This window comes from Cnephaeus nilssonii (assembly GCF_951640355.1).
Source record: "Cnephaeus nilssonii genome assembly, chromosome: 5".
Taxonomy (NCBI): Eukaryota; Metazoa; Chordata; class Mammalia; order Chiroptera; family Vespertilionidae; genus Cnephaeus; species Cnephaeus nilssonii.
The window spans coordinates 80,818,282-80,843,780 of record NC_137076.1 but is presented as its reverse complement, the minus strand read 5'-3'; the positions used below and the strand labels follow the sequence as shown (position 1 = coordinate 80,843,780).

The 25,499-nt window shown below is 50.0% G+C and overlaps 5 protein-coding genes across 7 annotated transcripts; 2 read left to right on the top strand and 3 right to left on the bottom strand.

Annotated features, from left to right (window-relative positions):
• Positions 1-723: 723 nt before the first annotated feature.
• Positions 724-2,584, bottom strand: SLC35A4 (solute carrier family 35 member A4). The gene has a single exon (XM_079772321.1). It carries the CDS (start codon positions 2,571-2,573, stop codon positions 1,599-1,601), a length of 975 nt encoding a protein of 324 aa, XP_079628447.1. The 5' UTR covers positions 2,574-2,584; the 3' UTR covers positions 724-1,598.
• A 393-nt stretch (positions 2,585-2,977) lies between these two features.
• Positions 2,978-4,893, bottom strand: LOC307100029 (SLC35A4 upstream microprotein; the record flags this gene model as incomplete). The annotated part of the gene is made up of 3 exons (XM_079772322.1): positions 4,846-4,893; positions 3,756-3,854; positions 2,978-3,175 (listed from the first exon to the last, which is right to left on the bottom strand). The coding sequence occupies exons 1-3, from the start codon at positions 4,858-4,860 to the stop codon at positions 2,978-2,980; spliced, it is 312 nt and encodes a 103-aa protein (XP_079628448.1). The 5' UTR covers positions 4,861-4,893.
• Positions 4,894-5,047: 154 nt separating this feature from the next.
• APBB3 (amyloid beta precursor protein binding family B member 3) lies at positions 5,048-13,736 on the top strand. Of its 3 annotated transcripts, none has more exons than XM_079772320.1 (12): positions 5,048-5,755; positions 6,045-6,208; positions 6,290-6,366; positions 6,877-6,973; positions 7,173-7,319; positions 7,443-7,570; positions 7,963-8,077; positions 8,203-8,287; positions 8,529-8,612; positions 8,880-8,995; positions 9,124-9,315; positions 9,648-11,172. In XM_079772320.1, the coding sequence occupies exons 1-12, from the start codon at positions 5,707-5,709 to the stop codon at positions 9,657-9,659; spliced, it is 1,266 nt and encodes a 421-aa protein (XP_079628446.1). In that variant the 5' UTR covers positions 5,048-5,706; the 3' UTR covers positions 9,660-11,172. The 3 variants fall into 3 exon arrangements, with proteins under 3 accessions (XP_079628446.1, XP_079628444.1, XP_079628445.1); XM_079772318.1 differs by having other exon boundaries at positions 5,052-5,755; positions 11,049-13,736; XM_079772319.1 differs by having other exon boundaries at positions 5,055-5,755; positions 6,913-6,973; positions 11,049-13,736.
• Positions 13,737-14,582: 846 nt separating this feature from the next.
• Positions 14,583-21,273, top strand: SRA1 (steroid receptor RNA activator 1). The gene is made up of 5 exons (XM_079773218.1): positions 14,583-14,890; positions 15,017-15,142; positions 19,726-19,931; positions 20,618-20,726; positions 20,850-21,273. The coding sequence occupies exons 1-5, from the start codon at positions 14,866-14,868 to the stop codon at positions 21,050-21,052; spliced, it is 669 nt and encodes a 222-aa protein (XP_079629344.1). The 5' UTR covers positions 14,583-14,865; the 3' UTR covers positions 21,053-21,273.
• Positions 21,274-21,416: 143 nt separating this feature from the next.
• Positions 21,417-24,389, bottom strand: EIF4EBP3 (eukaryotic translation initiation factor 4E binding protein 3). The gene is made up of 3 exons (XM_079773219.1): positions 24,123-24,389; positions 22,919-23,092; positions 21,417-22,763 (listed from the first exon to the last, which is right to left on the bottom strand). Exons 1-3 carry the CDS (start codon positions 24,223-24,225, stop codon positions 22,735-22,737), a joined length of 306 nt encoding a protein of 101 aa, XP_079629345.1. The 5' UTR covers positions 24,226-24,389; the 3' UTR covers positions 21,417-22,734.
• Positions 24,390-25,499: the final 1,110 nt, after the last annotated feature.

Here is a 25,499-nt window from a genome sequence, read left to right as displayed (position 1 = left end):
CTCTGAAATCAATTAAAAAATTTTTTTTTTTTAAAAAAGGAGGAAAAAAAAAAGATTCCCTAACCCCACTCACTAAGATTCTGCTTCAATATATCTGGGACTTTTAAAAAATATATATATATATTTTATTGATTTTTTTTTACAGAGAGGAAGGGAGAGGGATAGAGAGTTAGAAACATCGATGAGAGAGAAACATGGATCAGCTGCCTCCGGCACACCCTCTACTGGGGATGTGCCTGCAACCAAGGTATATGCCCTTGACCGGAATCGAACCTGGGACCCTTCAGTCCGCAGACCGACGCTCTATCCACTGAGCCAACCCGGTTTCGGCTGTCTGGGACTTTTTAAAAACAAGTTTACCAGGTATTCTTCCATGGTAGCAGGGCCTGACATTCCTCCGGCCATGAGATCAGATGACAGGCAGGAGTATCAGTGAGGGGTCCAGAGGAAACAAGAATCATAACCACATTGAGTCCTGAAGAGTTCTCTGGCTTACAGTCTAGTTTGTCCTGTTGGGCCTAGTGTCTTCTATTCCCAAGATGCTTCCAAATTCCCCAGCACCCAAGTTTCACGCTTCAGGAAAGTTTCAAAAGTTCTGTGACGGAGAACAGTCTTGGCTCCATGGAACCCTCAGAGGAAATTATGTTTCTGGCAACAGTGAAGGAGAAAACAGCCTTTTCTCCTAGTCTTTGTTACCCCAGGATTAAGATACTAAGGGCACCAGGGGAATGAAATTGTTTGAGAGGAGCTATGCAACACAGAAGACACAAGACAATCATGATTGATTGTAGGAATCGCCTACACTCCAGAATGCTTTATTAAGACCTTATTTTATTGCTTATGCAGTCTGACATTGATTGAGCTGTACAAGTTTCCCTGTGCTGGTCCCAGGACACTCTGTGCAGAGCTTCTGTGGCTGTTGGGAGGTGGGACACTGCTAGGCAGGGGCAGGACCTAGAACGGTAACTCCTAAGAGCTGTAGAGGGGGCATTGGGCTTCAAGAGGCTCTTTGGGTGAGTAGAGAGATCAGGAGTATAAGCCAGAGCCCAGGGGAAACATTTCCTGAGATGAGCCAAGCCCAGCCCCTCTGGGGTTTCCAGAACAAAGGCTGGGTGTGGAGAGCAGCACTGTGGAGGGAGCAGGGATGCACTGTCTCCAGGCGATCCTGGAGCTACGGGAGCTCAGCAGAATGGCCAAGGTGATGGGTGTGGAATCTGCGGCAATTGGGCTTTCCTGTAGGACAGGGGTGGGGAAGGGGGCAACTGAATTCATGCAGGATAAGACAGGGAACCTGTTCCATCAGAGATGGGGTCATTTCTCAGGTCTAGGTATTGATGCTCCCTTAATTCCCTAGTCTGGAAGAACTTGGGGGCGGGGAGGGAGGGTGATGTTTAAGAGTTTCCAGTTTCCGTAACCAAACCCACTCCACAAGTCTCTCAGGGGTATACCTTCATCCACCCATCTGGTTGCTCTCACTTCCCCAGCTTTTCTCACAAGGCACTTGTTACAGGGCTGCTGAGGGAAAGGGAGCGAGGAGGTGGCTCTGATGGTAACGCCCAATCTCCAGGGTCAGGAGTCAAGGTGGAAGTGGTCAGGGGCTAGTGGCTACCATAGTACAGGTGCACAGCCAGGCCAATGAGCAGTGTGGCCAGGAAGAAGGCAGCTGGGAGCTGCAGCCGCAGCAGAGCTGCTGAGAGCACGGCGTTGACCACCAGTGAGCAGGACACCACAAAGAGGCGTGTGATGCTGCTGCCGTGCTTCATGACAGCCGACATGAGCAGTCCATTTAGTGCCTGGCTGAGCACCACGAGCGCTGCCCATCCTGAGAAGCCCTCCAGGAGGCCCGGGCCGGGGCCGCCACCTGCATGCAGACCTAGATTCAGGAGCACACCAAACGTGTAGAGGAAGAGGTTCTGAAGTGCCAGGGGCAGCCGCTGTCGCTTCATGAGCAGCTCTGTGTACACAGAGGACAAGCCTGAGATGAGGCAGTACAGGATGAGGAGCAGCAGTCCTAGTGGAGTGATATGCAGGGGCATGGGGCCAGCCTTAGCTGCGGGAGGGGATCCGGGGAGGGTGTTCCCAGGGTCCTGGAGGCCACCAGCTGCATAGCAGGCCCCCGCTGCCATCAGAAGCAGCAGCGCTAAGCCCTGGCGTGCAGAGAGGCGGCGCCGGAGGCAGAGGCAGTAGAACAGGGCCGTGCTTCCAATCTTGAGATTGCTCAGGACCTGGTAGGTGCTGGGGTCCATGTATCGTTGAAGATAGATCACCAGGTTATTGTTGGCGCCATAGAGCAAGGCTGGTAGTGCAAAGGGGGCAGCCTGGCGCCAGGGCGGGCCCCCCCGGGGCCATGCTTGCCAGCCTACTAGGAGGGAGAAGGCGCACAACAGTAGCTTGGTCAGCTCGGTCAGCAGCACAGCTGAGGAGGGTCGGAAGGGCACTCGGCCATCCACGTGGCACAGTGCCAACAATGGTGCGTGGGCACCATACATGGCAGTGGACAGGAGTAGCATCAAGGTCCAGCGGGCCTGGCTGGGACGGCCCAGGCCTGGCACTCCCCCGTCCTCTACACTCATGCCCACACCAGACCCTGGGTGGCCTGTGTAACTAACAAGGGGCAGTGAGGATTGTGACACGTTTGAGGAGACTCAAGATACGGAGTTGGCTCCCAGGAGGCAGGAGCCGTGGTACATCGTCAGCTGCAAACTCCACACTCAGGGTGGGAAAGGGTCTGGTGGCCTCAGAAGCCACAGTCTTGGGATCAGTCCCATGGGGTCAGGGAGGGAAGGAGGTATCGAGGGTGCTGGCTGATGAGCCACTATCCACCCTCTGCAGGAAGGGAAACAAGGATGAAGGTGGCAGGAAACTTGGAGACGGCAATTGGGTGACAGCCAGGGAAGCCAGATATGGTGTCTGTGGTCGAAAGGCCTCCACCTGCAGGCCCCGGCTTCTCATCCTGCCTCCCCCACAGGATCCAGAGCTAGTCGGGCCCTTTTCGCAGCGACCGCAGGTAGTCCCTTATTGTCTTCTCCACATTGGGCACAGCATATGCCTGAGCTGCATAAATGCCAGTGCAGGTGCCCACAGCAAAGCCCAATACCGCTGATGCCCTCAGTTTGGCCACCACATAGCCAGCCAGGAAGCCTTTGAGGAATGGGGAGGACAAGAGCGAGCCATCCTGTGGAAGAAGATTCAGGAGGAAACTCAGTAGGTTCTCCCTTTCTCTAACCAGGAGCTACTTGGTCTGGGCTGAGAGCATGCCATCCCCTGCTCCTTCTTACTCTGGAAAGTTGTAGTATTCTCTCAAAGATTTTCTCAAGGTTCTGGAGGCAGAAAAATAACCTAGGAGTTCTGATCACATAATCTCAGAACCCTGGGGCTAGGAGGCTCCAAACACAGAACCCTACTGCCACAAGGCCACAGAAGAATCTGACCCTGCTTGCTTCTCATTTCCTGGCATGCTCTCCCACTACTGCGGCCAAACTGAACTGCTTTCACCTCCATGTTCATCATGCTACTTCCCACCACAAGAACACGGAACACGTTTTTCCATCTTCCTGGAATGTCCCCTCCTCCCCCTTCACCTAGTTAACTCCTATTTAAGATCCCAGATCAAGTGCCATTTTCTCAGGGAAACTTTCCTTGAAGTCACAGAGAACAGGCCCTCAATAACCATTTGCTGAATAAATCTCTACCACCCATTCAAAAGCATATTGAGCAGTGAAGCCTAAAGGGGGTGGCGTCAGATGCAGTGTTACCTGGCCCACACCACTTCTGACTTCGTCTTCCACACGCTGCTGAAGGCGCTCTAGCTGGTTCTTGAGAAAGGCCAGGTCCTTAAGCTTGGGCAAAGAGTCCTATGGAAAGGGAGAGACTGGCTCCAGCAGACTGACCTAGCCCCATCCCCTGCTCAAGTCTATCAGAGGCTGGGGAGGAGGTGGGATGGGTTGAGCCTGTGAAACCTCTTCACATTAATACCTTCCTGAGATGACATTGTAAAGGAAAAAAGGGCATTGAAAATGAGAGAATTCACACTGGGGCCAGGAAGGGGGGGGACAGATGTGATGTGCACCAGTAACTTACAGAACTTCATATAGCAAGCAGTGTGTAGGGAAGGCGGGAAGGGCAGCCAGGGGACCTTAAATTACATCGATCAGGAAAATGCTAATGACTTGATTATAAGCTACGTGGAAGTGGAGACCAGTCTGTCTTGTCTACTGAGTCCCAAGTCCTAATGCAGGGACTAGCAAGTACTTAGTAAATGTGTGAGTGGTGCTGAGCTTTCAGATCAAAGGTAAACAAATAATGGCCCAAGGCAGCTCCCTGGACAATTTGGAGGTAAACCTGGTTTCTGCCAGGACTTCTCCCCCCTTCCCCACCCAAGGCCACCCCTAACTGAATGTGTGCCTATGCATGCTCGCGCGGGAAACGGCTGTCTGTAAGACAGGAACTGAGTGATTTTGACTGCATAAAGTATGAACTTCAGTGTGTGTGCCAGTGAGTGTTTGAATGAGTGTGTGTCAGTATGAATGTGAAACAAGGTGTCTCTGGGAGGGGAAATTCCCAGGGCTAGGGGATGAAGCAGTCAGGAGTGTGTCAGAGTGGAAGGGCTTGAATGTGAGAAACTAGGTACTGAGATGGACCCCAGAGGGGAAACCTGGAGGTTCCTCAGCTGTCTGCCTCCTGTGGTGCTCCGCCAATCTACTCCCCACTGTTGAGGCCGCCGACGTGAGCAAAAGTCCGCCCGCAGAGAAAGCAAGGGGCATCCCCACCATGCGTTGTCTTTTCCCCAGGACTAAAACCGTGTGAATACCACCCCGACTGTAGAGCACCCCCACGGTCACTCACCTTGTCATCCGCCATCTTCCCCCCGTGGAGCTTGCTGCGCAGGCGCAGCCCCGCCCCCTCAAACCAAGTGCCCATCATTACTGAGGGCGGAGGCACTTCCGGGACAATTTTTTTTTTTTGAAAGGTTGGAGGCGCTTTCTTAAAATTTTTTTTTTTTAAAATGTATACAGAAATATATTTATTTATTTCAGAGAGGAAGAGAGAGAGATAGAAACATCAACGATGAGAGAGAATCATTGATTGGCTGCCTCCCACAGTCCCCACACTAGGGATCCAGTCTGCAACCCCGGCATGTGCTCTGACCAGGAATCCGAGGGTAACCTCCTGGTTCGCAGGTCCACGCTCAACCCTGAGCCACGCCAGCAGGGCTAGAGACGCTTTCTTGGCAGCCGAGCTCCGGCGGTCTTCTGCCCACAGATACGCCCACGTGACTCCTCCTCTCGGTTCTCAGCTGCGCGTGCGCGCGCACACGACCTGGGCGCGCTGCTCTCACAGGTGCGCGCGAGAGCCCGGCGCACTTTCGCCTGGTGGGTCATCCGCGGCTTGATGAGCTCATCGTTGCGTGTGGTGTCGGCTGGTGCGCTGGCCTCGGCGCTCCTCCCCCGTCCCCACGCCAGAACGCGCATCCACTTGGGGATCCTGACGCCTGTTCACGTGCGCCACCTCTCGGCGAGCGGCGCTGCTCCTCCGGTCATATTTCAACACCGGGACGGCCCCTGTCCCGCCCCGTATTTGTGTGGCGTCCGCCGGCCCGGCTGACTCCGGCGCAGAGAGGCTGGGCTTGTCGGCGCAGCAGCTCCAGAGGTCGAGCTGGGCTGAGAGTGCAGGCCGGCAGAGGCCGGCGGGGACGCGGTCGGGGCTATGCTGGGCAAGGATTACATGCTGGCCATAATTCTGGTCAACTGCGATGGTGTGCACGGAGGGGTCCGATGGGAGGGAGGACCGGGAATTGAGAGGGGAAGGGGGAAGGTGAAGGGCTACCCCAAGGCTCAAACACAGGGAGGAGGGTACGTCCTGGGGTGAGAACCAGGGTGCAAATGAACCCTGATCTTTGCACTGTAATAATATCCAAGATTGGGAGCCTGAACCGTCTGCCTGGACCTCCAGCATAAGGGTTGACAAGGTGTTTATTCTGAAGCCACAAATATGCCCTCCTTCTCCAATCCTGTGTTCCCCCTCCTCATTCCGTGTTCCTGTAGATGACTTGTGGGGAGACCAGAGTCTGGAGGGAGAGCCAGGCCTGCCCCCTGGCTGGAGAAAGATCCACGATGCTGCAGGTACTTACTATTGGCACGTACCAAGCGGTAGTACCCAGTGGCAGCGCCCAACCTGGGAGCCAGGAGATGCAGAGGACCCAGGCACGGTAGGTGGAGTGTGAGGAGGGGGCCTGAGCCCATGTGTGGACCTAGCCTGCTGCTGCACTGACTTAGCCCCCTCTCTGCAGAGGACGGAAGGGATTTGGGGACTTCGGCCCCCCAAGGGGAGATCCTTCTCCAGCCTGGAGAGCTCACTGGACCGGAGGTAACAGGGATAGGCCAGGCCAGGCCAAATGAAAGGCTGGGGGTTCCATGGCCCTCAGAGATGCAGCTGGATCTTCAGTCTGCTTTCCAGCTCAGGTTCTGAACTCTGACTCATGTTTTGACTCAGTATTTTGAGTTTTGGTCTAGTTCCAAGCTCTGTCTTTTGCCACATGTTCTTTTCCGTATTCTGCATCCTGACTTACCATGTTCTAGACCTTGGGCACTGTCCTGGGATCTGTCCATGGAGATTCCTGTCCTGTTCTAGGGTCTCTTGTCCCCATTTGGAGCTCTGGTTCACATTTTGAACCCTGCTCGATGTTTACAACTTTTATTCTATGTCCTGTGCCCTGAATTTTCCCTCAGATTCTAAGTCATACTCTTTATGTTACATTTGTTTAGTATGTCCTGGGCTGTCCCTGCTCTGGTTTTATATTTGGGACTTTATATTCTGGGTCTTATCCCACACCTTTTGCCTATCAAGTAGTCTGTGCCTCACGTGTCCCTTCTGTAGGAAGTGTGGTCCCTTACCAGCTCTGCTCTGTTCCAGTAACTCTCTGTCCTGGTATGGTGAGGAATCCTACATCCAGAGCATGGAACCAGGGGCTAAGGTAGTGACTTGGGCCTGAGGGCCAGCCCATGGCATTGGGGAAGGCCCCAAGGGAAAGGTCAGGGGTGGGATTGGGCTGAGCAGAGATGATCAAGGGAGGGGGTATCAGGGGGTTGGTATGTGTGCAGCCTGTGGCATCTTTTACCCTACCCCGCCTCTACTCACTTAGGGCCCTTCTGTCCTTTCTCCTACCCTGTCAGTGCTTTGCAGTCCGCTCTCTGGGCTGGGTAGAGGTACCCGAAGAGGACCTGGTACCAGGGAAGAGCAGTATTGCAGTCAGTAACTGCATCCAGCAGCTGGCCCAGACCCGCAGCCGGAGCCAGCCCCCAGCGGGTGCCTGGGGCGAGGTGAGCTAGCCAGCCCTTCAAGGATTCAGCTCAGGGTCCAGTAGAGGTGGTTGTCTCTGAATTGTCTGTTCCCCATGGCAACCACCTTCATCTGAGCTCTGTGCTGCCCTCTGTCCTTGGCAGGGCCAGAACATGCTAATGATCCTGAAGAAGGATGCCATGAGCCTGGTGAATCCCCTGGACCACAGCCTGATCCACTGCCAGCCTCTGGTGCACATCCGTGTATGGGGTGTGGGCAGCTCCAAGGGCCGGTGAGGACCCCAACATTCCCTCAAGTGAAAGTGGCTCCTTCCACATACTGCAGGCTGTGTTCCCCACGGATGCTGATCCCTTGTACTTAAACCCTTGGACACAGATCCTCTGACATGGATCCAAGCTCTGCCTTCCCTGCCTGTGCAGCCCTGGTTGGGGAGGGTGGGCCCCGCTCAGCAGGGACAGGTGGGGGAGAGCCTGAGAGGCTGAGCTGATTCTCTCCTGTGCTCCCACATGCTTCCGGAACAGTGATAGGTGAGTGACAGCCAGGTGCCTTGAGCCCCAGCCCTGACTTCCCTGTCCGCCCTTCCCATATCCCTTGCCTGACTTTCTAGCCTCTGCAGACTGCCCCTACCCAGTCTCTACCCCAGCCCCATCTCTGACCTGCCAGGGACTTCGCTTTTGTGGCGGGTGACAAAGACAGCTGTATGCTCAAGTGCCATGTGTTTCGCTGTGATGTCCCTGCCAAGGCCATTGCCAGTGCCCTACATGGGCTCTGTGCTCAGGTAAGGGCCAGGGGTGGGGTAGGGCATGTGGGACGGAGCTGGGTCTGAAGCTGCCAGGGTGGTTGGGGCAGGGTGGTATTGATTCCCTTCTCCCCGTGCCTCAAGCTAGCTGCATTTTGTTTCAGATCTTGTCAGAGCGAGTAGGGGTCAGTGGTGATTCCCCTTGTTGTTCCCTAGACACCATCTCCCCTGAAGATCTGCCGAGGCAAGGTATGGGGAGGGAGGTCCTGTGTTGCAGCAACAGACTATTTTCGTGAAAGATGGGAGGGGGTCCTGGTTACTTAGTACTTCCTTGGAGATATGGGACTTCTGGCTCCAGGAATCCAAGCCCTGAATTGGAGGCACAGCCATGGTCTTTTCTCCTATCTTCTGCTAGCTCCAGCTCTCTCAGAAGGGTGGGGCGAGGGGTTGTTGACAGAGCATGCAGGCCAACATGCTGTGTGTATTTCAGCGGAGCTGCTGGATGCGGTGAGCCAAGCTGCTCAGAAGTACCAGGCACTGTATATGGGGACCCTGCCAGTCACCAAAGCCATGGGTGAGGACTGAGCAGGCTGGAGGGGGTGGTGGGCTGCTACGGCAAGGGGAAGGTGGGTGAGGTGGGATCTACCAGTTTCTCAGCGTGCTTCCATGGCCCTGTAGAGCCCGGATGTACTACCTTTCCCAACTCAGGATTCTGAGCCCAGCCCCAGGTATTCTCTTTTCATCTCTCTGAATTCCAAGACAGTGAGAGGGGCCTAGACACTCCCTGCAAATTCCTTCCTTCTTATGTCTGGGAGACAGCATAGTGGGTATGTCCCCCCAGGAATGGATGTGCTGAACGAGGCCATCGGCATCCTCACCACCCGAGGGGACCGGGATGCCTGGGTCCCCGCCACGCTCAGTGTGTCTGACTCTTTCATGACTGCACATCCCATTCAGGTACCAGAAGGTGAAGTTGGGGGCTGTGGCAGGGTGGGCAGGGATGCTGGGTGTCATTGCTTGCTCTTGGACAGAGCTCAGTGGGCCCACCTGTGCCGAGCCCTCTAGTGACTAGGCCTGGTGCACAGGCAGAGGCTGACGCAGAGGAGGAGCCACTGTGGCAGTGCCCTGTGCGCCTTGTGACCTTTATTGGTGTCGGCCGTGACCCGCACACCTTTGGCCTCATTGCTGACCTGGGCCGTCAGAGCTTCCAGTGCGCAGCCTTCTGGTGCCAGCCCCATGCGGGGGGACTCTCCGAAGCTGTGCAGGCTGCTTGCATGGTGAGTTAGGGGTGGGAGGGTGGGTGGGGTGGCCCTGCAGCTGCTCTGTACTGGTGATTGGGGCTCAAGATTGGCAGCCTTTCCAGAAATCACAAACCCTTGATACCAGGGTTGACCATGATTCTTAGTATTTTATTTGGCCCTCATGCTCTTTTGAATAAATTTTAATGAGTTGCCAGGACATTTCACACAATAATTGCTATTCCTGTTTTTCTTAAACTATCAGAATCTCTAACACTGGGTCCACATGCATACATTTCAACATTGGGCTGGAATTGTGTAGGGGCTGTGCCTTATCAGTTGGGTATTGTCTTTCCTTTTTTTTCATTTAGGTTACTTCCTGATATCTGTGGGCATTTAAGTACGGAATGCTCCCACTCTTCAGTTTACTCACTCACTCAACAAATATATGAATGCCTGCAGGGACCGTACCTGACCCTGGTAATTCAGTGGTATAGAGGGCATGCATGGCCTTAGGTTAAAGCAGAGACAGACCAGAAAGAAGTTGTACACTACAGGATAGTGGAGAAGGTCCGTTCAGGGGCTCAAGAAGTCTACCTGTAAGAGGTGATTGGAAGTGGAGAGGTGAAGGTCCAAGGAAGAAGTTAGCTAGGTGAGGAGGAGTAGGACAGAAGGCGTGCCAAGTACAGGGAACTCCAGCTGTGAAGGTGAGAGATGTTAGGTAGTGTATCTGAGAGACTCTAGTGTATCTGGAATGCTAGGTGGGATGGAGTGACGGGGGCAGAAAAAAATGGCAGAAACCAGGACATGGAAGAACTTATAGGTCAGGGTGATGAGTTCATTTTGCCCGGAGGCATTCTGAGCCATTGAAAAGTTTTGAGCAGGACAGTGAAATCAGGTTTGCAGATTAGGAAGACCCCTTAAGCTATAGTGTAGGTGAAAGATTTGGAAGACACAAGAAGTAGGAAGACCATTGAGGACTACTGAATTCAAATGAGAGAAGATTGGGGCAGCTGCACGGGGAATGGAGTTTGAGTGGAAGACCTCCTTGACTAGGGAATCCACTCTGCTAGGGGCTAGTCTACTCCAGAGAGAGAGAGAAAGAGAGAGAGAGAGAGAGAGAGAGAGAGAGAGAGAGAGAGAGAGATATTAAGAGCACAGGTCTGCAGTCAGACAGACTAGATTTGAATCTCAATTCTACCATTTTTTGGCTAGGTGACCTTGGGCAAGTCATGCATTCTCTCAAAATCTCAATTTCCTCATTTGTAAAATGAGGATAATAACACCTGGTAAATAATTGGATTGTTACATTATACAAAGCATTTAGCACAGTGTCCAGCCCCCTAAGTGCTCAGTAAATGTCAAGTGTTATGTTTTCTTTTTTAAAAATACATATTTATTGATTTCAGAGAGGAAGGAAGAGGGAGAGACAGAAGCATCAATGATGAGAATCATTGATTGGCTGCCTCCTGCACCCCCCTCCCCCCCCCCGCCCCCCGCCGCCCCACTGGGGATCGAGCCTACAACCCAGGCATGTGCCCTTGGCCGGAATCGAACCCGGGACCCTTCAGTCCACAGGCCGACGCTCTATCCACTGAGCCAAACCAGCTAGGGCTATGTTTTTGTTCTCGAGCTACCTGGGAATGCTGTAGATGTGGTGGACTACAAGCCTTATATCAGACTGAAACCTTGGCCAGTCCCCGGCCCTGCAGAAGCTGTCAGGGAGTCCGAGACAGAAAAGAGCTGGATCCTCACATACCCGTTCTCCCTAGGTTCAGTACCAGAAGTGTCTTGTGGCTTCTGCATCTCGAGGCAAGGCCTGGGGTGCCCAGGCCCGTGCCCGCCTGCGACTCAAGCGGACCAGCTCTGTGGACTCCCCAGGAGGTCCCCTGCCTCTCCCCCTACTCAAAGGAGGGGTTGGAGGTGCAGGGGCTGCCCCTCGAAAGCGGGGCATCTTCTCTTTTCTTGATGCCTTTCGACTGAAACCCTCTCTGCTCCATATGTCCTAAATTGATCTGGGAGGACCGGGGTAATGAGGCTCTGGGTCCATGCCCAACTCTGTACCCCTTCATTCCCCAGGGACATGTAGCCTCTCACCCTTTGCAACCTTCTCTGCCTGTCCCTCCAACCTTGTGCACCCTGTATTTATTGCCCAATTTATTAATTGTTTATATGGATAACTGAGAGGCCCTGCACCACATCCCAGGACCCTGGCTCTCCTTTCCCTGGGTCCCTGTGTTCCTTGCCAGCTTTGGACAGTTGGCTCTACCTCAGCAACACTTTATAGCAAAGTAAGTACAAATAAAAACCCCTCAGTGACCTCACTGGGTGTGAGTATATTGGACCTGGGACAGGGTTGGGGGTTAACCTGTGTGAAGTGGGTGTCTGTGTCTGTGCTTGGTGTTTGTGGCTGCCTATAGTCACATGAGGGCATGGGTGTGATGGAAATCTGACTTCATTCAATAAATATATTTGCTAATGTCTTCTCTGTCCCAGGCACTAAACTAAGCATTGGGGATAATATAGGGTTTCCACTTTCTGAGACTAACAAGGAGGAAGAACAAAATAGAAGATAGTATATAGTACAACTAGGAAATCTCAGAGGGTTGTGGGAGCTCAGATGAGACACAACCTGGCCTGAAGCTGGATATACTAGGCTTCCTGATGAGTTGATATCTGAGTACTGAAGGAATTTTGTAGTAGTAATCAAGCCTAGAGTATACATGTAGAGCAGTGGTTCTCAACCTTCCTAATGCCGTGACCCTTGAATACAGTTCCTCATGTTGTGGTGACCCCCAACCATAAAATTATTTTCGTTGCTACTTCATAACTGTAATTTTGCTACTGTTATGAATCATAATGTAAATATCTGATAGGCAGGATGTCTTAGGCGACCCCTGTGAAAGGGTCGTTTGATTCCCAAAGGGGTTGCAACCCACAGGTTGAGAACTGCTGATGTAGAGGCAGTGGTTAGAGGTGAAGTTCTAGAGCAAGTATGTCAAACTCAAAGGCTAACACGGGCCAAATAAGGTTTAAGTTTATGTGGGCCGCAAAAAACAAAAGCTTCAATTTTCATAGAAGCGTAGGTTTATTTCAATAGAGACATGCTGAATACAAAGGGCTGAAATAAATAAGTAATTATTAACATAAACATTTAAAAAATATATGTTTTTATTGATTTCAGAGAGGAAGGGAGAGGGAGATGCCAGTAGAAACATCAATGATGAGAGAGAATCATTGATTGGCTGCCTCCTGCACGCCCCACAAAGGGATCAAGCCCGCAACCCGGGCATGTGCCCTTGACCAGAATCGAACCTGGGACCCTTCAGTCCGCAGGCCGACGCTCTATCCACTGAGCCAAAGGGGCCAGGGCGAAAATAACGTTTTTAAAAAATTAATATTTTTTATTGAACATTAACTTACCAGACACTGAATAACTGCACAAATTAATAAGTGTAACGCAAATAAACCTATTCTCGTTCTCTGAAAGTTAAGTATTTCCTGTTGCGCACACCAAACAAGTCAGTACAAGTCTAATCACGTGGCAATTCACTGGTAGTATTAGTGGAGAGAAATGGTGCGCCTGTGCGTAAGGCGTGTAAGGGAAATGAATACAACACATTTATAGTAATTAGTTATTAGTGAACGTTGTAGTTCGTTATTAATAACTAGAGGCCTGGTGCACGTGCACCGGTGGGGTCCCTTGGCCTGGCCTGTGGGAATCGGGCTGAAACCAGCTCTCTGACATCCCCTAAGGGTATGGTGACGAGACGTCCTGCTTTTGGTGGGACAGTCCCGATTTTTAACAATTTGTCCTGTGTCCCGTGGCGTTTTAAAAAAGTCCCGATTTTTGGAAAGAATGCACAACAAGCTAGGGAAGGGCAGGAGAACGCGAAGGGACTATACGGTTTTCGGCGGCCATGTGGCTATTTAGCCAGGATATGAGTTTTATATTATTTTTGTTAATTTTATAATGTTAAACTTTAATAATAACAAATAATTGTTGAGAACTGATTATCGAGAACTGCTTATCAAAGTTCGCATTGTTGACCAGTTGTTAGAATTCGACCACCATTGTTTGGACTTAATGAACAATGGCATTTTTTGGGATTGGCCACGATGAAAACATTTTGTAACTGTCTCTCTGACGATACACATCGTACTGCGTGCTAGTAAGCTAGTTAAACAAGTGATGTCATTACAAATCAGCTATTCAGATAATTTAGGTAAGTAATTTATTTACTTCATAAATACATAAATTTTCTTGAATTTAGCAGACAGTACTCGTATTATTTATATTTTATAGTGGCGGCAAAAAGTCTAGCGCTGGCCTTCAAAGTGACACTTATGACTTACGTTACGGCAAATTCAGAGGAAAATAATACAAGTTAGTATTGTTATTATTTAGAAAGAAATATAGGATTAAAATAATTTTTAAAATATAGTTACTTTATAACAATCAAATTAATTTAATTTATAAACTAACAATAAAATATGTTCATGTAATTATGTACCTACTTACTGTGTTTTAAGCAATAAGTATATAATAATTTATAATATAATTTTAAATTATTTTTTTTTAGATTTTTAACATAATGAGTAAGAAAAGAGGATGCAAATTCAACGATGATCTAAGAAGTGAATTTCCTTTTATTAAAAAAACCAAAAGTGATTACAATATAGACCAAATTTTTTTTAATCAAGAACCTCCCCCCCCCCCCCCCCCAAACCGGTTTGGGTCAGTGGATAGAGCGTCGGCCTGCGGACTCAAGAGTCCCAGGTTCGATTCCGGTCAAGGGCATGTACCTTGGTTGCGGGCACATCCCCAGTAGGGGGTGTGCAATAGGCAGCTGATCGATGTTTCTAACTCTCTATCCCTCTCTCTTCCTCTCTGTAAAACATCAATAAAATATATTTAAAAAAAAGAACCCCGCCCCCGGTCAATGGTGTTCCGCTTTACCAATGTTAAAATCTGGTCACTTTACCCAAGGGGCGGCCCGGATTGTGAGAGGGCAGTTCTCTCTCTGGTTCTGGGTGCGTCACCTGAGAACCGTAGCTGCCAAGTCACTGCAGCCGGGCAGCTCCTGCGCTGAGTGCCCCCCTGGTGGTCAGTGAGTGTCAGGGCTACCAGGCGGAGGGTCGCTTAGGCTTTTGTATATATAGATTATGTATAATAGGATATTGTAAAAAGTTATGAAATTTTAACTAAAACATTTCTTACATACCATTATATTAGCTGAGCCACAAAAGTATTCATTGTGGGCCGCCGCGAGTTTGACGTGCTTGTTCTAGTCTACCTGGCTGGGTCACAGCGGAGCATATGTGGGCGGGAGCTCCTGGCAGTTTGCTCCTGAGAGACCGAGGGTAGGAGGGCTCCTACAGCGCCGCCTCCTGGTAGACAGCCCATTAGGTGCCCTGAGATCAGGACCGGACCCTTAAAGAGCGGGTACCGGGTCCCCGCTGCGGCTCGTGCTGTCCGAACCGCAGTCCTACCGGGAGGGCTCTGGCAGCCAGCCGGAAGGGGCGCGGCTCGGACCTGCGGCCGCCCCGGAAGTGACGCACCGCCACGCTGGCGGTGCGGAAGTGGAGATGGCGGAGCTTTACGTTAAGCCGGGTGAGTGGGGCAGCGGGCTGGGGGCGCTGGGCCCCCCTTTCGGCCCAGGCCGGAGGCGGTGACGCCGTGGGGTGCAGACCCTCCGGCTCCCCTGGGCTCGCTTTACACTCGCCCTCCCCCCTGCAGGCAACAAGGAGCGCGGTTGGAACGACCCGCCGCAGTTCTCCTATGGGCTGCAGACCCAGGCCGGCGGACCCAAGCGCACTCCGCTAACCAAGAGGGTCGCCGCTCCCCAGGATGGAGCCCCCAGAGGTGCGTGGGGGCCCAGGGCGCAGAGACCGGCCGAGAAAGGGCCGTGCCAGGGATAAGCTTGTCCCGCGGTGAGGAGAGGTTGGAGCCCCAGAAAGGGCCTCGGGGCAGGCCCTTTACTGAGCCCCTTCTCTACTGCCCAGGTCAATAAATGGTACGTTGGTTTCAAATTCTTTATGCTTTCATCCAAGGTGACCTCATCAGACCTATGGTTTAAATGTAGTTTTTACTCTCACATTACTTTCAAATGTTATTTCCAACCCTGATCTCTTCCCAGAACTCCATAGTGATATATCCATTTGTCTGCTCTGCATCTTCACCTGGCTATATAATAAGCATTTCAGACTTGACTTGTTATTCATTATCACCTACTGAGCACCAACTATGAGCCAGGCATTGTTTGAAGGCGAATTAGACAGCAATGAAGACAGAAAGGTTTCTGCTTTCATGGAGTCCACACTATAGCTTTGGAGATACACAAATGAATAGTGGCAAGGGCTCTGCAGAGAAATAAAAGTGATGTAAGAGTGACCACGTAACTAAGGTGTCTGAGGGGCTGACACGTAAGCTGAAATCTGAATGATGATTAAGAGCTATCTACCCAAAGATCAGATGCCAGAGCATTCCAGGCATTGGAAACGGCTAGTGCAAAGGCTTGGAGAACACGTTTGGCAAATTCAGAGACTGGCTAGAGCAGTGGTCGGCAAACTCATTAGTCAACAGAGCCAAATATCAATAGTACAACGATTGAAATTTCTTTTGAGAGCCAAGTTTTTTAAACAAACTTCTTCTAACGCCACTTCTTCAAAATAGACTCGCCCAGGCCGTGGTATTTTGTGGAAGAGCCACACTCAAGGGGCCAAAGAGCCGCATGTGGCTCGCGAGCCGCAGTTTGCCGACCACGGGGCTAGAGCACAGTGGGCTAGGGATAGAGATAAGTAGGCAGGGGCCAGATCATAGTTGGTTTTGTAAGCCAGGATAAGGAGTTTGTATTTTAATCTGTGTAAAATTGCAAGCCATTGAAAAGTGTAAAATAGAAGAGGGCTGTCTTTTCCCCTGAGCAGTTCCCATGCCAATAGATGGGGTGTGGCCCTGAGGAAGAGGCTCAGATTCAGCTCTTTCAGCACCCCTCTATTTCCACTACTGAACTTGTCAACTTGCCAGTTTAAACTCTCGGAGAGGAATGATGGAAATTAGGATTTCTTACTATTGACATTTTGGGCCATATAATTCTTTGTGGTAAGGGACTGTCCTGTACACTGTAGGTGTTTGCAGCATCCCTGGCCTCTGCCCACTAAATGCCAGCAGTACCCATCTAGTTGGGACAGCTGTTGGTATCTTCAGACATTTACCCTGGAGACATAATTTTCCCAGACTGAGAAGCACCGACTAATTTACATTTAAAAAATATCACTATATGTTGTGTGGAAAATTTTAGGGAAGAAGTGGAAAATTTAGAGACTATTATGGTAACATAGGCAAGATTTAATGATGGATAAGGATGGGAGTCCTAGAGGTGGTAGGAACTGGATGGATATGGGATGTGGTGGAGAAAGTCAGTAGGAGTGAGTAGGTGAGGGAAAGAAGAATCAATGTAACTTTGAATTTTTGCTTGAAGAGTTGGCTGGTATTGTTCACTAGAGAATAGTGGTTTGGGGCGGTGGCGGGGGGGGGGGGGGGAGCAAGCTTTCTGTCTTGGCCATGTTAAATTTGGGCTGCTGTTTTGGGGGAGAGGTATAGGCCAGAATTACAAAAATGAGTCACCATTGTATGGATTGGATTTGATGTCATAGATTTGACTAAGTTACCTGGGGAAAGTGTGTGGATAGAGGCCTAAAGAGGATCTAAGACAGAGGCCCTAAGGCTCTGTAGCATTTCAAAATTGAGTAGAGAAGAATTAACAAAGGAGATTGAGAAATAGCCAAAGAAGTTGGAAGAAAAGTAAAATTTATTCTGGGAGAGAGTAAAATCGTTTTTGTGTGATTTTAATTGTTTTAGACAGGAAGGGAGAGGAATATACACAGAGAAACATCAATTCGTTGTCTCCTGCACACGCCCTACAGGGATCAAGCCCACAAACTGGGCACGTGCCCTCTTGGTTCATTGCTGGATGCTCAACCACTGAGCCAGGCCAGAGAGTAAAATCTTGACTTAACTGTGATGAATGCCGCTGAGAGATCAAGTAAGAGAAAAGGGACCGCTAGTTTTGATGTACATAGTGATGATTGATGATCCTAAGAGCAGTATGTGGAGTGATGAGAGCAGAAACCCTGCTGGGATGGGATGAGGAGAGAATGTGAAAAGAGCGAGAGAAGTAACTATAGCCCACTCATTCAAGAAATTCTGCTTGAAGCAGAGATGAGAAAGGGGGTGGGTACCTGAAGATGGAGTTTGAGGTAAGGGAGGGTTAAGGTAGTATACATTGGTGTGTTTGTATGCAGATAGGATGGTTCAGTTGAGAGGGAGAACTAATGGTGCAGGAGAAAGGGGATAATTGCAGAAGGCAAGAGAGGCTGGGTGCAGAGTTCAGCTAGAGAGATGGCCTCTGATAGGAGCAGGGACCTTTCATCTATTGAAAGAGGAAGAAAGTGGCCACTAATGTGGGTGGGTTAGTAGAACTGGTAGTGAGAATATAAGAGTTCCTGTTGAATGACTGTACTTTCTCAGTCAAATATGAGGCAGGATCAGAAGTAGAGACAGCAAGGAAAGGAAAAGAAGGGGGCAGGTTAGAAAGTTTAGAGGAGGTAAGATGTGAAAATAGTTGTTCCAAAGAGTGGAAAAATGAGTAAAGTATAGGATTTCCAAACAGCATTGGATACCTTTTAGAATCTGTAGCCATGGATTTATTTTTAAATTTTCAAAAAATATATTTTTGTTTCAGAGAGAAAGCGAGAGGAAAAGATAGAAACATCAATGATGAGAGAGAATCATTGATTGGCTGCCTCCTGAACGCCCCCCACTTGGGATTGAGCCAGCAACCCAGGCATATGCCCTAGACTGGAATCGAACTCGGGACTCTTCAATCCACAGGTCAACGCTCTATCCACTGAGCCAAACCAGCTAGGGCTGTAGTCATAGGATTTAAAGTGTTAACTCCTCAGCATGGTTTTATTTTTCCTCCCAGCAAGTGTAGGCAAGTTGTGTTTACCAGGAAAATGGGACAGTTAAGTGAGGTAGGAGTGTTTATAAGGCAGTGATTTTAATGTATGGTTAAATCTGAGTAGCTGAGCTGGAAGGGTAGGAGTGGTGATCAGATTTTGGAGATGGTTCAGTGTTGTTGGGAACTCAGCAGAGGGGAAATGAGAGGCCGAGGTAGGGTGGAAAAAAGGATCACTGAAGGTGAGGAGGTCAAGAAACTGAGGCCAAATTATTAGATGATCACTGAAGGCGAGGAGGTCAAGAAATTGATGCCAAATTATTCAGTCCCCACCTCAGAGATTTCTTCTGACCTCCACCTCCTTCATGTGGATGTTGATGCCTAAGACTAAATTCTTGATCTTTCTCCTCTAGTCTTTCTGTAGTGGTTCCACCATCCCATTACTCAAGTCAGAAACCAAGTCATCTTTGACTCCTCTCCCTCACCCCCAATACACCAAGTCCTGTTGTGACTCCCTCCTAAATAAATCTGACCACTCCATTTTCCCTCATCTCTAGTCTTTCACACGAGTCCATGCCAGCTTCTTCTCTTTTCAGGACCACTACTCCATTAACCTCCCAATTGGTGTCCCTACTTCCATTCTTGACCTAGTCTCATCAATTTTTCAGAGCATACAGAATTAACATCTTGACTTTTCCTGCCTCTTGGGCACTGCCCTTACCTCTATCTAGTATTTGTTTCCTTTAACTTTTCATAGCTGCATCTATCTCATCCATTAGTTCTTAACTTTGTGTTTTTTTGCTACACACTAATCTAGCAGCTGTATCTATATTCTTTTCTTAAAATATATTTTTATTGATTTCAGAGAGAAAGGGAGAGGGAGAGCTAGAAATATCAGTGATGAGAGAGAATCATTGATCAGCTGCCTCTTGCACACCCCCTACTGGGGATCAAGCCTGCAACCCGGGCATGTGCCCCTCAAATCTGGGGACCGTTCAGTCGCAGGCCAACACTATCCACTGAGACAAACCGGCGAGGGCCTGTATCTATATTCTTAATCATCACTGAAACTGTAAAATAAGTGTTATTATGGTAATACCCCCATTTTATAGAAGAGGAACCCAAGCTCAGAGGTTAAAAGTAACTTGCCAAATGTCACATTGTGGGTGGGCTGTGATAAAATTTGGTGCCCTTCTAGGTAGGTCCCTCTATTCCTCTTATTCACTTGATCCATTTTCTTTGTAGCATGCAACACAATTTGGTGATTTTTCTTGTCCCCACTACCTCTAGAATTTAAGCTCTCTGAGATCAGGAACCTAATCTGCCTGGTTTACTACTCTCTCTGGTGCCTCGTACATTGTCTGGCACATAGTAGGGACTTCATAAATATGTATTTTTCAATGAATGAGTTGTCTCAGAGAGTTGAGCTTCTTACAAACTGTTTCAGCAGCTATGCCTATGTTTGTTTGATCCTGCTTTATCTTTTCAGTCCCCACCTCAGAGACTTCTCCTGGGCCCTCCCCAATGGGGCCTCCACCTCCTTCAAGTACAGCTTCTAGGCCCCCAGCTGTGGGGAGTTGTCCTGCCTCCACTGTGGATCCCATAGATTTTCCAGTCATTGATTGTGAGATTTTGCTGGAAGATGTGCTGAGACCTTTGGAACAGGCATTGGATGATTGTCGTGGCCACACAAAGGTAAACCCTGGCACTCTGGTGGGATGATGGGGAGGGTTCCTATTGACAGCCAGATGCAAGTATGGCTCCCAAAGGTAGACCCTATGATCCTATGGACAGTGGCTCTTAACCCTTTCAAGTTATGGACTCCTTTGGAATCTAAGGCCTTCTCGGAAAAATAAACACAGAGTTTCAGGAGGGTTCAAGGCACTTTGGAAGACCAGTCAGAAGAGGCTTGTAGGAATGAAAGTTGAATTTAACTCCCATTAGTGATAAACAGCCTGAGTATGATACCTCTAGGCCATTCTGAGCAGGCCCTGCTGATTTTGTGCTCAGGGAGGGAGGGAAACCCTCTTTTTCCATCTATAGTGTTTCTTAAGTTATCTGGAGACAAGGGATTTGAGGAGTCTTAAAGGAAAGTAGCATAGTAATTTTCACCTATTTGGTTCTTAGTTTCCTTATTTGTAAAGTAGCACTATAAAGTGAGTTTCTGAGGGTCTGAGAAAGCCTTACATGCATTTTTCTTGGAAACATCCATAAGTTTCATCAAATTCTTAGTGGGCCTCTAATCTTTGGGTAAAGAACCAGAACGCTAAGATCAACTGTAAAGAAGTTTCTGGGCCAGAGAAAGCAGGTGCTTCCCATGTGCTAGGTTTCCTTTGCCCCTGTTGTGGCAGCACTGACTTGCCGTGTTTTCTGTCTCTTAGAAGCAGGTATGTGATGACATCAGCCGACGCCTGGCTCTGCTGCAAGAACAGTGGGCTGGAGGGAAGCTGTCAACGCCTGTAAAGAAGAGGATGGCTCTGCTGGTGCAAGGTATCGGTCCCTTATCCTGCTGTAGTTGGCTAAGCTGGAATAGGTGGTGAGATTTTGAGGGGAGGAGTGGGAGATGTCTTTTGCCCCAGATTGCTTGCTCAGCCTCTTTCTCTCTCTCCTCAGAGCTTTTAAGCCACCAGTGGGATGCAGCAGATGACATCCACCGCTCACTCATGGTTGACCACGTGACTGAAGTCAGTCAGTGGATGGTGGGAGTTAAAAGATTAATTGCAGAAAAGAGGAGTCTGTCTTCAGAGGAGGCGGCTAATGAAGAGAAAGCTGCAGCCACAGCCGAGAACCAGACCGTACCAGAACAGGATCCATAATCCTATGGGTTCCCCAGACTCAACTCACACCATCTCCTATGCCTTGGCATGGGAGGCCTTGTCTCACTTGGCTCCCTCTTAGCACTTGGGAGACTGTCTGCCCTGTTGGGTTCCTTGGCCTGACCCAACTCTGGGGGAAGAGGTCCCATCTAGGCCACAGGGTGGTCACTTGTTATCCCTAACGTATGTTTCAATAAAAACATCTCAGTGTGGGCCCTGGTTAGGAGATAAACCCTTCTTATGCCAAACTGGTCACTTCTGGTGTCCTTGACTGCCCTGCTCTCTCTGCACCCTACAAAGTTCTGTTCTTCCTCCATTCATCATGAATGGCCTTACTAGGCATGACCAGATTACTGTCCGCCACTTTTTCCCAAATCAGAACTAAACACATATCCCTTGCTGGGCTGAGTAACCCTATCTTTGTATGATTTCATTTCAGCATGAGAACAGAGGTTCAAATAGCATGGGGAGCATTTTCCCTCAAGAAAAGGAGATTGCCTTGTTTGCACTGTATCATTCTTGAGGTATGCAAGTGCTATGGAGATTAGGATCAGATATTAGAACATAGCTAAATACATTGGAGGAGAAAAAGACCAGATTCCTGAGATATGGGATCATGACATTTTTTTCTTGGGACAGGGGGATATAATTATGACTGTCTGATTTAGAAATTAGCTGCTTGCCTCAGTTTGGGCCTCAATTGGGTTCTAAGTTCTGTTCTTTGAAGACAACAGAGTCAGGTTGAGGGGGCCTGGGAGAAGGTCTAGAACAGGCTTTCAGTGCTGGAATAAGGAGATGGGATTGGTACAACTGGGAGGCAGAAAAGGCATGGGGAGAGATCAGAGAAGGCTAAAAGGTTAGGGCAGTGCCTTTTTTTCCTGGTTTGGTATAGACGGAGGGAGGGGTAACTGGAGAGGCCTGATTTTAGGAAGGCTGCTTCCTGGAAAGGCTGGAACAGCCCTTGGCAGGGGTCAGGCTAGTGCTGTTTATGATTTGGTACAGGCGTCTTCAAACTACAGCCTGCGGGCCACATGCGGGTGTTTTTGCCGTTTTGTTTTTTTACTTCAAAATAAGATGTGCAGTGTGCATAGGAATTTGTTCGTAGTTTTTTTTAAACTATAGTCCGGCCCTCCAACGGTCTGAGGGACAGTGAACTGGCCCCCTGTTTAAAAAGTTTGAGGACCCCTGATTTGGTAGCTTCTATAGCTTGCCCCCATAGCCTGCCACAGGCTCTAATTGCTTATGGAAGTGGGCTCAATCTGAATTGGGAAGGAACTGGGACCTCTGATCCTAACCAGGTCTGCTGGGGCCCTCCGCTGTGTGGGTGAGATGGGAAGGTCAGCATTGAGAACATTGGAGCCAAGGCATTTCTTTGAATATTTACTAAGCAGTGAGACAGTGACATACTCCACCCCAGCCCCCCCCAGTCCTCACCTCAGCCTGAGTGTGGGGCTAGGGGTTGGGAAGAGTGCCTACAAACCGAACAGAAAGTAGAGTTAAGGGCTTGGCAAGGTGCCCACTCCTTATCCTTGGTCTAGCTGCCTCAGAACTAAGAGAGGCCCAGAGTCAAGCACTCCCAGATTAGATGAGGCCAGCTGGTCTTTGGATACCCCAGGAAGAGGTGGTGGCAGCAGCGGCATGAGGGATTCCTGTAACTCCACACACAGGTCATCTGCACTGGATTAGATGTCCATTTCAAATTGTGCGTCATCTGGAGAGAGAAAAGGCAGGAGGACTGGTTGCTGGGCTGAGGGTCTGCAGGCTCAGCTTTAGTGCAGAAACCACTCTGACTTGAACCCCCACTCTAAACCAGTGCATTTGGACTCAGACGTTTCTTATTTTTAAGTCAGTTCCTGGTTTCCTTACCGGGTATCTCTTCCTCTGTCTCCTTCTGTTCCTTCAGCTCCTCCAGCTTGGAGGATGGGGCTGTTGGAAGAGTTGTGACCCCGGGAATCTGAGGGAGGCAGCAGGGGGGTGTCCGGGCAATGGGTGAGTTCTTGCACTCCAGCAGGAACTTTCTGTCGTAGATGATCCTGGTGCCTGTCAAGGGGTAGGGGGCTACGTAAGAGGCAGGAGCTTGGATACAGAGTTGTCTGGGGCCCCGGAAAGGCCTTTTAGGGACCTTGGGGGTCACATTTTCTTGTGTTTTAAAGGCTACTGCTCTGTAGTCCAGCCAGGATCTCAGCTGATTAGCATTCACAGCACTTGAAGATTTCCAGGCCTAACCAGGATATGGCTAAGCAAGTGGGCCATACCAGCTGGCCCAGGCAGGAGCTTTTGGTTTAGGGGAGCTTCAGATCTTGGCTCTAGGAGAACCAAATTTGGAGCTCAGGTACTTCAGGCTGCTCTTCTCTGGCTCTGCAACTTCACTGCTGTTTCACACGGTGGGGCCTAGACTTTCAGCCTTAGTTGGATCAGGAAATCAAATAACAGATGTGAAGGCGGCTCACCCAGTGTCACCTGGGCTCTGCTATCCTGCGGGGAGGAGCTGTGTTCCGCGTGAAACAGGAACATGCTGTACTTATCCTGACCCCTCCCAAGTCCTATCAGGCTCAGCCCAGCCTAGAGGAAATTGGCACCTAATCTTGTCCTCAAAAGGCCCTGCCCTGCCCTTGTTCTCCACCCTCCCCTCAGCCTCCACGTGGCAGGAACCCCTGGGTGGGAAGCCCAGCAGCTCATAATCCCAGGCTGCTTGTGCAATCAAACAGCCGCTAGCCAGCCAGCCACAGATACACCGAAGCCCATGCCCCTAACTGACAGCCCGATCTAGCAACTTTGCAAAACCTGGTGATTCCTGCCGAGGCCACCCTCAAGTTGGGGCCTCGGCCTCCCAGGTGGCAAAGTCGGGAGGGGCGGGTAAGCAAAGTGCCCAGAACCCAGGCCAGTGAGGATTTCAGCCCCAGTCACCCGGAAACGAGGCTTGGGCTTCACCCGTCCTCCTCTACCTTCCCCAAGCTACAACCAAACTGCCCGTGGACCAGTCCAAGTCCGAACCTTCCCACCCCTGCCCTCCACAGCACACACGCGCTGTCCAGCCCGCTCCCTGAGGACCCCAGCCCGGCCTGCTGACCTCCCGGGGTAGTGGCGTATAGCGTGCCCCCCGGCGTGGTGCTGTAGCAGTCGGGCAGCCGGTCTCTGCCCCCGGGAATCGGGCAGCTCGTGAACGTGGACATAGCGAGCGAGAGGAGCAGGAAGGCAAGTGGCTGGTACTGAAGACGCGGAGTGCAGCAGAGTCTGAGGCGGACTCTACCGACCACATGCGGCCGCAGCCACAACACTTGGTCGACGTCACGCCCGGGGCGGGCCACCGGCCGTCACTCAACGTGAGGTTCCGCCCTCGAGGGAGCAAGCCCAGGGCTCAGTAAAAGTTGGAAGGAGTTCCTTTTTGGCCGAACATTGGCCGGCCACCCTCTGAGTCCTGCAATCGCTGTTACTTACTAGTCACTGTTTACACCTGGGCGCTGGGGACAAGTGAGGTACATCTTACTGCCATTTATTAATTCACCCATTCCTTTTAAACAGTTTAAGACACTAAACACATTTTACAGGCGAGGAAACTAAAATCCCAGAGAGATTAAGTCACTGGTTCACAGTCACATATCTTCTAGGAGTCCCGGGAAGCTGGGATTCAGAACTCACTGTATCTGATTCCAGAGCCTGTGCCTTTCAGCGCAGCTGACTACTGCCTCCCATTAATCAATTACAATACAGAGTGAAAAGTGCCTTGAAGGCCTGGTACACAGCAGGAAGTGGGGAGGGCAGGGATGAAGGGTGGATTTTCTGGAAGGAGTGATACCTGGAAGGATGAATAAAGGATGGGGGGTAGGAGAGGCTTGCTCTTTGATCTGTCAGCCACAGCTAACCTAACCTCAGGAAACTAAGGAAGGGCAGGGGGCTGGTGAGAAGTGCTTGTTCTTTCATTCTCTGGAAAGGAAGGTCAGAGAGTCTGGCCTTAGAAGGTTTTTTGATGCACAAAGTGATATAAAAGGAGGAAGGAGAGGGGGTGGAGAGTAAGTCTAGTACCTATATACACTAAAAATCACTTCATCCAGTTGTCTTCTGGTTTCTTTAAAACCAGTGTACTTCTACACCTCCTACCCTCCAAATAAAGTACAGACCACCTGACTTCATGCATTTATCAATATTACTTCAGCTCTGGCTTCATCAGATTTCCCCTTAGCTCTGATTCCTTCACTCATTAATTAAAAAAAAAAAGAAGACTACTTTATAAGTCAGAGCTTCTCAAACTTTAGTGTGCACATAAATAACTTGGAGAGCTTGTTATATGAGAATTCTGGCCCTAACTGATTTGGCTCAATGGATAGAGTGTGGGCCTGTGGACTGAAGGGTCCCAGGTTCGATTCCGGCCAAGGGCACATGCCTGGGTTGTGGGCTTGATCCCCAGGAGGGGGTGTACAGGAGGCAGCCAATCAATTATTCTCTCTCA